Below are 13210 nucleotides of genomic sequence, written 5' to 3'. Positions count from 1 at the left end.
TTCAATTTTCTTGATTCAGAAAGAAACATTGGTTCTAAAAATGATAATGTCAGATTATTTCAGTCACTTCAGTGCAGTTCAGTTCAGTTATTGTTCACAAATCTGTCTAAATCTGTGATAGTGAGCACTTCTTTGCTGAGATAATCCATCCCACCTCACAGGTGTGCCATATCAAGATGCTGATTAGACACCATGATTAGTGCACAGGTGTGCCTTAGACTGCCCACAATAAAAGGCCTCTCTGAAAGGTGCAGTTTTATCACAGCACAATGCCACAGATGTGGCAAGATTTGAGGGAGCGTGCAATTGCCATGCTGACAGCAGGAATGTCAACCAGAGCTGTTGCTCGTGTATTGAATGTTCATTTCTCTACCATAAGCCATCTCCAAAGGCGTTTCAGAGAATTTGACAGTACATCCAACCAGCCTCACAACCGCAGACCACACGTAACCACGCCAGCCCAGGACCTCCACATCCAGCATGTTCACCTCCAAGATGGTCTGAGCCACTCGGACAGCTGCTGAAACAATCAGTTTGCATAACCAAAGAATTTCTGCACAAACTGTCAGAAACCGTCTCAGGGAAGCTCATCTGCATGCTCATCGTCCTCATCGGGGTCTCGATCTGACTCCAGTTCATCATCATAACCGACTTGAGTGGGCAAATGCTCACATTCGATGGCGTCTGGCACGTTGGAGAGGTGGTCTCTTCACGGATGAATCCCGGTTTCACTGTTCAGGGCAGATGACAGACAGCTTGTGTGGCGTCATGTGGGTGAGCGGTTTTCTGATGTCAGTGTTGTGGATGGAGTGGCCCATGGTGGCGGTGGGGTTATGGTATGGGCAGGCGTCTGTTATGGATGAAGAACACAGGTGCATTTTATTGATGGCATTTTGAATGCACAGAGATACCGTGACGAGATCCTGAGGCCGATTGTTGTGCCATACATCCAAAAACATCACCTCATGTTGCAGCAGGATAATGCACAGCCCCATGTTGCAAGGATCTGTGCAGAATTCTTGGAAGCTGAACACGTCCCAGTTCTTGCATGGCCAGCATACTCACCGGGCATGCCACCCATTGAGCATGTTTGGGATGCTCTGGATCGGCGTATATGACAGCGTGTACCAGTTCCCGCCAATATCCAGCAACTTTGCACAGCCATTGAAGAGGAGTGGACCCCCCCCCAATAAAACAAAACTGCACATTTCAGAGGGGCCTTTTATTGTGGGCAGTCTAAGGCACACCTGTGCACTAATCATGGTGTCTAATCAGCGTCTTGATATGGCACACCTGTGAGGTGGGATGGATTATCTCAGCAAAGGAGAAGTGCTCACTATCACAGATTTAGACAGATTTGTGAACAATATTTGAGAGAAATGGTGATATTGTGTATGTGGAGAAAGTTTTAGATCTTTGAGTTCATCTCATAAAAAATGGGAGCAAAAACAAAAGTGTTGCGTTTATGTTTTTGTTGAGTGTATATATTAGAAAGACAGAGGGGTGATTATTAGGTGCTATAACAGTCAAAAGCCTTACAGCTCAACATGGTAATTGACTTTTGCAATTTATTTTATCACAATATGCAGAATCAATTGTGCATCTTAAGTCAATACAGTTTGTGTGATGTATAAATATATCACACAAACTGTATTTGCGTGAAGAATCAAGCTTCGTGAGCTAAAAGAGATCTATATTTAGCAGGGATTATTCAGGGATAGCTTACAGTATATGAGAGATACCCTTAATGTTGACACTTGGTCTTGCACTCGATGTGGTAGAACCATAGACTGTATACAGTCTTTCGGGTCAAACATGGCTCTTTTTGAGAGGTCTACTTCTTATGTTTGTTTTGCTCTTGATCAATACCACCTCACAATTGCACCCTGTTTCCTGACTGTACTGGACAGCATTTTTTTTGTCCTACATGCATAATCACAATATGAGGCTCATTTGATGGACTCTGATTGCACCAGACTGTAGGTAGGAGGATGGTGCTTTGTCTTTATACAACAACCTGTTGGTTATTCTCTTAAGTGGGAGAGGTGTAATGCCCCTGGCCAACGCTACCCCATGTGTTTTCAGGCAAATGAGGCTGTGCAGTCCTGTGACTATGATGACCAACCAGAATCCTCAGCCTGTTGCTGCCACATTATTGAAAGGAAGTTCAGACATCATTCAGAGCTGTTATAATTAGATGGGAGCAGGTTACTATGGTGCCATTTGTCTTTGTGTTCTTTATTTATGGTGCTAACTTTTTTGATTTTGTTTGTGTGTACTAGCACTGGACATAGTCTGTGGTACTTATACAGCTGATCTATAAGTCACTACACACTCAGTCTCGGGCTAGTTTATTGTAACACTACTATACACGACAATATGGTAGTGACCTGTCAATCGTAAGGTAGACATACCTTAAAACATTCCCTGCTTTATTATCTATATTCCTCTAAATAAGACCATAATTTACAAAAACATCATGCTGTGTTAAAGGGGGTGTGAAACTAACAACTGATACCACAAATGCATTAGGAAAATGTTTACTTAGGTAACACTTAAAGGGTTCTCCCTTTATTTTCTCCCAATTTTTTATAGAATCAGACTTGTTTTTCTAACCAAAGAACTGTGTCCGGGCAGCACAGTAGCTTGAAGGTTAGCACCATCACCTTACTGCTAGAAGATCCCTGGTTCGCATCCCTTCAAGGGCCTTAGATTGGTCTGCATGGAGTTTGCATGTTCTGACTGTACATGCTTGTATTTTCACTGGGTTCTCTGACTTCCTCCCACAGTCCAAAAACATGCTGTGGTTAACTAGTGATTCTGATATACTTATTAAACTGTTCCACTTTGATTCTATTTTCTGTCTTATTTTCTATTTTTACTGTGACATTAGACCCTCCAACATTTTGCCTTCCAGCCCCCTTACTTAAAGGACTACCACCAACATTGCAGGGGCACACGAGTCCCACAACATCCAGAACCTAAAGAAGACAGTACAGAGGTTAACAACTACTTAAGTACGTTTCACTATAGAACTAGACCTGACACCCAGAAGAATCTGTCTCCTGTGAGAGAGGTGTTTCTCTCAGGTTTAAGGGTTCCTCACAGCATTCCCTACACCTTCCAATGATGTTCTCTTTGAGGTTTTTCCACCTTTGTCAGCACTGTGGGTGAAGCTTCTCTGACTCCTGGTAAGGTGGCAGACAGTCCTCCAGCAACTGTTTCAGGCCAACTGAAAGTCATTTTCAGGATCCTCTCCAAACTACTGAAATGTTCTGGATTTTGCCGGCGGCACTTATCAGGACTCCCCTCAGTCAACCAGACCCTAAATGCCTCCTTCTTCAGCTTGACAGCCTCCCTCAATACCAGTCTCCACAGCAGGTTCTTGGGTTGACTGACACCATCATGTTTTGGCCACAGCTGTGTCTGGCTACTTGCACACTGCAGGTTTGAAATGGGTCCATTAGGACTCAATGTCCTTCCTCTGGAACCTGCAAAAACTTCTCACGGAGATGGCAGATAAACTCCTTCCAAACAGGGACCTCTGCCAGTCACCACCTGATGGTGATGGGTTGACAGCTCAGCTTGTCTCTCCACCTGAGTGTCCAGAACAGATAGTCAGGTCGTAATCCCCTCTGCAGCAGAAACTTGATTAACTAATCGATCTTGCAACTGATTGACCTTTTGGTAAGTTAGGTTTGTCCACTGTAACCTGTTCATTTCTGCTTGTTTAGTAATTCAATGTGATTATATGGTTTAACCTTATTTAGAATTTATGCAAAGATATTGAAGTCCAGATTTATTTTTGATATAACATACAACCTAAACAAAGGTCCATCCATCCATTCTCTATACACCCCTTTGTCCTCACTAGGGTCACAGGGGGTGCTGGAGCCTATCCCAGCTGACTCGGGCGAAGGCAGGGGACACCCTGGACAGGTCGCCAGTCTGCCGCAGGGCTACATATACAGACAAACAATCACACCTACCGGCAATTTAGAGTTATCAATTCAAACACCAGAGTACCCGGAGAAAACCCACACATGCACAGGGAGAACATGCAAACTCCATGCAGAAAGATCCCAGGCCAGGCCAGGATTTGAACCGGGGATCTTCTTGCTGCAAGGCGAAAGTGCTAACCACTACTCCACTGTAATTTATACAGACAAAACCCCTTTATGGAATTCAATTTGATTTATTAATTAAAGGCAGGTTGTGCAGCAGCATGTGAATTACTTTGTTCCTACTTTTAGGGAAATGAAATACAGCAGTCTCTTTACTGGAAATCTACAGCAAAATCATTTGCACATCTTCCTGGTTGATTAATTAAATCATAAACTGAAATATATTTTGCCAAATGTATTCTCCAAAGACAATGCTACTGAATATCAGCTAAATGCAATTCAGTAGTCACTGAAAAGTGCAATCTTATTAAAGTATTGCGACTTGTACAGTAAAAACAAAAGAAGTAAATGTGCACTCTTTACTTTACAGCACTATTTACATACCGTATGTTCTAGGACACAATGTGCATATTAATTTTAACCATACGAATACAGAAATGAATGTTGTTCAACAAATTTGCAAATACAATAAAGTAAAATAAGTCACATTTTCTCATAAAACATACTCTTGAGTAAGAAGTTTGCTGCATTACAACTACTTCAGAAAGTGTAATACACAAATCGTATGTTAAGAATCTCTGGTAAACCCTCCTTTGCTGTTTGTTTTTTGAAGATGCAAAGACAATATCTCTTTATCATAACGTAAGTTACTATGGATCAAGAGTTTATTAGGTTTTAAGCATAAAAAGTGTGGTGAGAAATCAGCAATTTTGCATGAATAATTTGCAATCTGTATAGACCTACATTATATACAGCATTTATGTAAATATGTAAACTAAATCAATTAAAATTAATAAATTCTCCCCTCTTCTGAAACTAAACCTACATACTTATATACAGAAATGGGCCAAACTGATCCGCTGATTCCACATGGGCTTCATATCAAAAACATTCCCCCAGAAGCTTATCACTGATTAACTGCAGCGTGTCCGCTTTAGGCAGTAGATAAACACTATTAAGTAATAAACTAGAATATTTAGGCTGTCTTTACCCTTCTCCTCAACACAATTTCTTCCCTGTGGGACATGCTGGAGAGCACAGCTGGAGGACTTTGACCGGCAGGGCTGGCTGCAGACTCGGCTTCACCTCTAGAGGGAGTGCCGAGTTACTGAAAGTGGGAATGAGAGAGTGCTGAGAGCAGTGGCGCGCCTGGTGGAGAGGAGCTCCGTCAAAACAGCAGAAGTTACAGCACAGCAAACCGGAGCTGAGAGGACAGTGGTGTCAAATAAGAGCAGAAAAGTGAAGGAGATGGCATGAGAGGGCACAAGCAGTACAACAGCATGCAATCGTTTGAGATAAAGCAAAAATAGGGTGAGATACCTGCATAATTGACTGTCATTTTCATGCGTCTATTAGTGTTAAAGGCAATTTTTAGCAATCTCATTTCAGCTTTTTTATAGATTAAATTATTATTTTTAACCAAGGTTATTTGACATCTTTATCGCTGCTCAAAATATGTTTCAGTTTTACTTATCTCATATATTTTTTGATGTGTTCACAGTTTAACTCTTTTTTTCATGTTTGTTTGACTTAAGAAACATGATGCAACAAATGCAAGGCTTTTTATTTGATAGGGCACATTTTTAGATTGTTGTATTGCTACTTTTAATACTTTGCTATTTTTCCTGCTGGTACTGGTACATTAAGCTAAGCTACTGCAACAAACTGACATGTCTATGGAGCTTAACTCCCCTTTTATGTTACTTCTACTTTAAGGAATTGTATTTTTAACAAAAAATTGTGAACAACCTGAAATTTCTGAAGAAAATTAAGTTCAGTTTCAAGAATATTTTGCCTCAGTCTATCATTTACACATTACAACTTACAGATCACAGAGTATCTACAAAATCTGCTGTTTGTTAGCAGCTAGCAGTAGTTTAGCTTAAATTACCAGTAAGAATGTAAAGAGGAGAAAAGCAGTAAAAGTAGCAACACAACAATATAAACCGCAACATGTTAAGAGTCTTGCATTTCAGAAGTCATTTAAGTTAAATGTTAAAAGATGAGTTTCATACACATGTAAATCTGCTTCAATTATAAGTTAGCAGTAGCTTAGCTTAAGTTACCTGCAATAATGGAAAAACTAGCAATACAACAGTATAAAAACACTACATTTCAAGTGAAAGTCTTGCATTTAAGAAGTCCCTTCAGTCAAATGAATATGAAAATAGTCAAAAAGTCAAAAGAAACATGAAGTTCCACAGACATGTCAGTCCGTTGTCTGCTAGTAGCTAGCAGTAGCTTAGGTTAAGTTACCAACAAAAGTGGAAAAGGTGTCAAAGAAATAAAACAAGAAACACAGAATACAGTGGGGTGAAAACACCTCATGTCAAGGAAAACTCTTGAATTTAATATTGAATTGAATTTAAATTCAATTCAATTAGTTAGTTAGTTTCTTTTCCTCCGCTGAGTAATATGCTTAAATTCAGCGGGTCGTCTCGTCTGATCTGAGGTCGTATAATATTGAATTGAATTTAAACATGTCACTAAGTCATAGAGAAAATTTAATGAAAAGACAAATTCCACATATGTGTCAGTATGCTGTTTGTTAGCAGCTAGCAGTAGCCTAGGTGCTGTTAGTTAGCAGCTAACCGTAGCTTGGCTTAAGTTACCAGCAATAACAGAAAAACATAGCAATACAACAATATAAAAGTGCCTTATGTCAAGTATAAATTCATGCAGTAAAACTGTCATTTAAGTTAAATATGAATATTTTCAGAATGTACTTTTTTGCACTAAAACAAAGGAAAAAAACTGGAGTTGTGGATATTTGTAGATTACATTCTGATTTAACTGGTCCGACCCACTTGAGATCGAATTGTCGTGAATGTGGTCCCTGAACTAAAATGAGTTTGACATCCCTGTCTTAACCCTCGTATTGTCCTGCGAGTCAAAATGGACCTGGTTTAAAGTTTGAAAATGTGGAATAAAAATTCTATTTTCATAGTGAAACTTCTGATCTCCACATTTTCAACATTTTTGAGAAATCTTTGAACATTTTTTGGTGGAAAAAAGTAATTTTAAAGATGTTTCTTAAGAACATTCACAAAAAAATCAACCAAAATCCAGCAAAGTTCACTGGATTTTGGTGGATTTTTTGTGAATGTTCTTCAAGAAAATATTACAAATTTTACTGATATATGTAATCACTTTAGATATTTCTGATCTTTTTGTAAGGTTTTTACTCATTTTTAAAAAATATTTACAAGAATTTTCATGCCAATTTTTTTAAAAAATAAAACTTTTAAGGGAAACTTTTAAGGAATTACTGGAATTTTCTTCCTGAAGGTTTTTGCAAATTTTCAGGAATTTTTTTTTCAGACAAGGAAACAATTCCTTTTGCTGCCCGTAAATGAGGACAACAGGAGGATTAAATGGAGCATTTTATGGATCGTTGCCTTGCTGGTCGTCAGGGTTTTATTCTGAAATCGGTAACTGGATGTGAAACGTTTGCACTTCCTATATCTTGATAGCTTGGAGCAGAGAGGGTCAGGGGGAGGAGAGGCAAGGGAGTGGAGAGAGAAGACGACAGGAGGAGATCAACCACAGGGTGACCAATTTAACCGGACCATCCTTGGACAGCCAGGCTACAAATGGTCCTCCACCCTGGCCGTTCCGACCGATGCGCACGCCGAATCGGATTGTCTGCCGCGGTCCTGTCGGGGAATAGAAGCAGAAGATGATCTCGGTGAGTCCGTCTTTTCTTGACTGCTGCACACTGCAGGCCGACATATATAATATATGTTCTCCTGTCACACAAACGTCTCAAACGCTGTTGCACTGAACCGCAGACGACCGTGCCACCTCTCTGTCAGTGCCCCATTTGTGCCGGAGTGAATGACATAGCTCGCGACAGTTGCTGTGAGGCCTCCGCTTCACATTAGTGGTGGTGGCAAAGGATACACGGTCAGTACATGTTTTCCACTGGCGGCCAATAACAACATATCTGCTGTGTGCGTTAGAGGAGGGGGAGAGAAGGATGAGCTGCATCACGGTGCGTTTATGTTTCTTGGTACAGCTGACAGAGGGGTGTTAACAGGCTACATTCACAGGCTTGGAGCCGCTCACAGCTTTTCATTCCCTCCAGCCGCAGATATTTTTAATGACACAACTTCAAACTCTCTATTTATACCACCATACATATTCGTCTCAGATGTGAGGTGATTTTTTTTAATGCATTGTCCATTGCTGGTGTTCATCCTCCTAACTGATGCTGAGGAATGTGCAGCAGCAGTAAACGTGTTTATTTCTGTTTATTTACGTTTGTCAATACACCGATTCTGTCTTATTTTTGCTTTTTGCTGCAGACTGAAGGACATCTGTTAAAAAATTCAGAAGATAAAATAAACCGCTGACAGAGGCGTGTTTGTGTCCTAACTTGAACTACGGGACGCAACGGAATGGTTTTATAGTCCCCGCTATGGTTGTCACATAGGCCACGGTGTTATGTAACAAGGAGCCTACGCCGTTTGAATGCGGGCCCTCACACACGGCCTGCCTGTGCATGGCAAATATACACCGGATCGCAAACATATCATCCTCACATGATCAAAACAGGGCCGCAGATAACGCAAAAAGATGCCCAATCAAGGCGCGGCGTAGATTTTTTTAATCCTCCTTTATATGCTCGGTCTATTTTTTGCATCTGTATCATCTGGACGACAAGTGATCCAGAAGGAGGGAGGGCGATGCATGCACAGCCCCGGACACGTCCAGCCCATAATGAATGACTGGATGCGCGCTGTTTGTGCCCAGTGTCCGGTTAAGAAAAAAAATGCCCCTCAGGAATAATCGGTCAGCCCCCCGCCTTCTTCTCCTTAACCCTTCCCCGCTTCCCCGCCCCTCTCTTAGCGCTAGTGGAGGTGGAGGCGGCGGTAGTGGTGGTGGAGGGGAAACCGGAGAGTACAGCCAAGGCACCGTGCAAACACACACGCCGAGCGGCTGGCAGGCAGCGCCGCGACGTTTGCAAATGGGTATGAGCTGGTCGACCTTGTGCAGGGGAGCGAGGGACGCAGCCGGGGAGGTGGAGGTGGGAGGAGAGGGGATGGGAGGGGAGGGGAGGTGTGTGAGTGTATGTGAGGGAGGGGGGCGGCTGGTTCTCCTTGAATCTTGTCGATCCGCTGCCAGAGAGAGAAGGCTCTTTACGGATACGTGCCAGAGAAGGCGCATGCAGGCAAGATATAGCGAGGAAATGCTATTTTTGCTTCAGCAACACAGCACGCCTCTCCGGTGAAAATGCCGGTCGAGGAGGCGGTGGCGGCGGCAGAAGCGGCTGCGCTGCGTTTGTGTTTCCTCCCCGCACCGTGGAGCTCAGGGCGCCTGGAGGCCTGGTAAGATCAGCTGGTTGCTGAGGCATATGTGAGCGTTTTATAATTCAATCAGGACGAAAACGAACAGTGCTTAACCACGAGTGATTGCACTGCCTCACTGTTGTTATTGTATTTACTATAATAAAGGTGCTGTAGGACTATTGTGGTGATATCACAACAGATACAAACACATTAAAATGCGACCAGGTCAGCACAAACCCACAATAGAACAGCACAGAAATGGCCACATTAAATCCACGAAGACCATTAATGGAATATTTCAGATATTTTCTGCTACAGTGTTGTCTGACATATGGGGACATCTGAATATTTCTCTCTCAATAACAAGTTATTTGCAGATTCCTGATTTCATACTGATGCTCTTTTTGTCTTATAAAATCTGTACGCCTGCCTGTGTGGAGCTTATCGGGGTCATTCTCTTGTAAGGGAACATGAAGGCAGGCATTACTGGGACACTAGTAATGAAGTCCGCAGCCCAGCCTGACTGAATAAATGTAACTGATACTAGAAATATGACAAACTGTAATTTAATTAAACATGGATCTGCTACTAGGCGGAAGACACTGCTTACCTTACATGCAGCAGCAAGAGGGAGGACAACAAGCAATAGTCACATGCTTCATACCGAAGCATAGCAAATATAAACTTTAATATAAACTATTAAACACAACAATGCTCATATATATATCGGTGACTTTTATGTAAACAATCTATATTGTCTGTCACATTGAAGACAGACTATGATGTCTTATAGACGGAGGCTTATGATGATAATTTAACTGGCCGTGTTGCTAAAAGAGCAGCCAGACTGCTATAATTACATAAATGTCTATATGTTGTATGTAAGTGATGTGAAGCTAAAAGGAAAATATTGGTGGCTTGACTTTCAAGTAATTTTCAAGCAAATTTTGATTTAATCGCGCAGGGCTCCAGATTCTGTCATGCTGTATATACCATTATGTCTTGACAGTGTCCTGTTGTCCAGTGACATTATCTGGATTTTTTAGTCGTCTGGCTATCATTGATTGTGATTATAAACAGAGCTTAAAGGAGTCTCTCTGTGTTTTACAGACCGGCTGACTCCAAAACACTGTTGTGTTTGAACCAGAGGATGTGTTTTTGCACCGGGGTCAAATTGAGCAAGTTCTGGTTCACCTTAAAAAACCAGGACCTACATGCTATTTTAAATCCAACCCTCCCCTGCATCTCTCTTAACCCCCACCGTAGTTTTGGAAGTAGCTCTTATCCTACGAATCTGCCTCAGTTTCCAGATGATCTCAAGTGTGTCTGGTTATCCAGGAAATTAGAGTTATGTGCATTTAGCTGACAATGTGATGCTTTTCATTTCCTGTCAATTTTGGGATGAAAAAGCTTTTTTCTAGCAAGCTAGAGCTAAAGAGCTAAATGTGAGTCAGGACAGTTCATTAATACACATATTGGCATCTAATGGGCATCTAATTATATAAGACATTTGCGTTATTATTACATTGTGATGTGTCTCACCTGATGTACATTTGTGGCATTTACTGCCACAACTTGATGACAAATCTATTTGTGCATCACCTTTTCCTGTTTGTCACCCTACAATCCATTGTGTTTGTTTGATTTTTCCCCTAGACCCAGCAGAAGCCGTGGAGATAGGCCTGGCAGTCGAGACTGGTCTTCTTATTAACCTTGGTCGCTGATCATCGGCTCTGGCACAAACATCTAGAGCTTTGTGCGCCGTCTGACCCCCATTCAGTCACTCCCACCCTGCGGCCCTGCAGTGTGGCTTCTACAAACCCCTCCTTACTTCTTCAAAATTTCGTCCACGGGATAAATGAGTGAACCGGCTGCAAGGGAAAGGGCTGGGACATGTACCAGAACCCCAACAGGTGAGTCAACAAGTCGTACAAGTGGATAGTGGAGGAAATGGTGTTTGGTTCGTCCAACTTTTGATCAGTACTGTGGCTGTTTTCTGTACTGACTGTTCCTCTCTCTGCTCACACAGAATGTCCTGGTTCAGTGGTTTCCTAGTTGCCAGAGTGGACGACCGCAAGACTGCGTGGGGGGAGCGCAATGGCAAGAAATCCAAACGGAAGGGAGGCTCATCTCTCTGCAACCCGCGTTACATGAGCTGTCTGCGGGACCCAGATGCTATGGAACCCCCTTCTGGAGCCCCCCTCCATCAGCACCACCGCGGAGGGGTGGCCGGGGCTGTGGGGGGCAACTTCGGCGTCCGTTGCGGATGGCAGGAGGACCACTATGGCAAAAGGGGAGGGGCTCCTGGGGAAGGGGTGGGGCTAAAATCGGTTGACTTGGGCTTTGAGGACGGGGAGTTGAAAGGGAGGAAAGGGGGATGTAATGGAGGAAGCGGCGACATGGGCGACGATGGCCCCAACGGAGCAGGAGGGGTGGTGACGGCTGCGGACTGCTGGCTCAGGGTGGTGCGAGTATTCCAGTCAAAAAAATTCCAGTCCCGCAAACTGGAGCGCCTATACCAGCGTTACTTCTTTAGGCTGAACCAGAGCTCCTTGACCATGCTCATGGGGGTGCTTGTGATCGTGTGCGGCATCATGTTAACCTTCCACTGTGTCCACGCCGCCCCTCACGTGGCCTATTCTTCAGCCCTGTCGGTGGCGATGGCGCTCTTCATGGCTCTTATGGTAGTGTGTAACCGCAACGGCTTCCACCAGGACTACATGTGGATGGTCAGTTACCTGGTGATCGGAGTCTTGGTGTCGGTACAGGTGTTTGGGGTGCTCATGGTGGCGCCCAGGAGTGCTTCAGAGGGCATCTGGTGGTCCGTGTTCTTCATCTACATCATCTACACTCTGCTGCCTGTGAGGATGAGAGCGGCGGTGCTGAGTGGAGCAGTGCTGTCCATCATACATGTGGTCACCACCTGGCAGATCAACCAGGAAGACAAGTTCCTCTGGAAACAGGTAGGAGAAGCTGGATGTCTGACTGATCTGTCTTTTCTTTGTTTCTAATGGTTGAAATGAACTGACACTGATAGTGAACAGGGTGCAAGCTATTTTGACAGTCATTCTTTTTTCTATGGTTTCTCAGAAGGCATCCATCCTGCAGTTTTCGTAATTAGTGAAATTTATGAATGACGTTTTTGGATTTGTGATTATTTTGTATATTTCATGTCCTTTAACTCACAGACCCTTTGGTGGGCCAATCAATACAAATGAACGTTGTGCAGCTATGCTCTGTTTAAGTCTGTATGACTGGATTTTCATGCTCTGGATTGATGAGACACAGAAAACTGTTATCCTTTGAGCATTTGTACCTTTAACATTCACCAGCAAGATTGAAACTGTATTCACAAGAACATAACTGCAGTAGTTTGTTTTAAAGCATAAAGCATTGTGATTCACATGATGTTACCAATTTTAAGGTACCAGTTCCCTAGAAACAGGTGCATCAGTAAATGTGCTTCTCTACCCAGAAAAACGTCTGCTGCTCACTATTTTCATCATATGAGTGCAATGAACAAATTTCTACCAGGCTTTTATTCCCTTTTAGTATAAAATACATGACTGTTAAAGAGCTGGTATACACTAAAAATCAGTGTTTTGATTTAAGAAGCAATTAATGCAACACTTTGGCATCGATCTTTTTCAGTTATGGCAGCTGTCTACTGAAATGATGTTTACCCAACAGACCACATGGAGTTAGAGGAATTAGTTTAGCCACTACAATCAAACATATTGGCATTGCCACTTACTTAATGATCAAAAGCATAGGCACAACTTTTTACATTGATTA

The 13210-nt window shown here is 42.6% G+C and overlaps 1 protein-coding gene across 2 annotated transcripts in view; it reads left to right on the top strand.

Annotated features, from left to right (window-relative positions):
- Positions 1-7583: 7583 nt before the first annotated feature.
- The window catches only part of adcy6a (adenylate cyclase 6a), a 44251-nt gene continuing 38624 nt past the window's right edge, over positions 7584-13210 (top strand). Inside the window, exons 1-3 of one of the 2 annotated variants that reach the window (XM_022204495.2) lie at positions 7584-7812; positions 11072-11328; positions 11445-12378. In XM_022204495.2, the coding sequence (XP_022060187.1) occupies positions 11309-11328; positions 11445-12378 (954 nt within the window). In that variant the 5' untranslated portion in view covers positions 7584-7812; positions 11072-11308. Of the gene's footprint in view, positions 7813-9434; positions 9455-11071; positions 11329-11444; positions 12379-13210 lie in introns of those variants that run through there. The other variant, XM_022204496.2, reaches the window with a different exon arrangement.

This window comes from Acanthochromis polyacanthus, chromosome 6, assembly GCF_021347895.1.
Source record: "Acanthochromis polyacanthus isolate Apoly-LR-REF ecotype Palm Island chromosome 6, KAUST_Apoly_ChrSc, whole genome shotgun sequence".
In the NCBI taxonomy this organism is placed as follows: Eukaryota; Metazoa; Chordata; class Actinopteri; family Pomacentridae; genus Acanthochromis; species Acanthochromis polyacanthus.
This window is presented reverse-complemented; position numbering and strand designations above follow the sequence as displayed.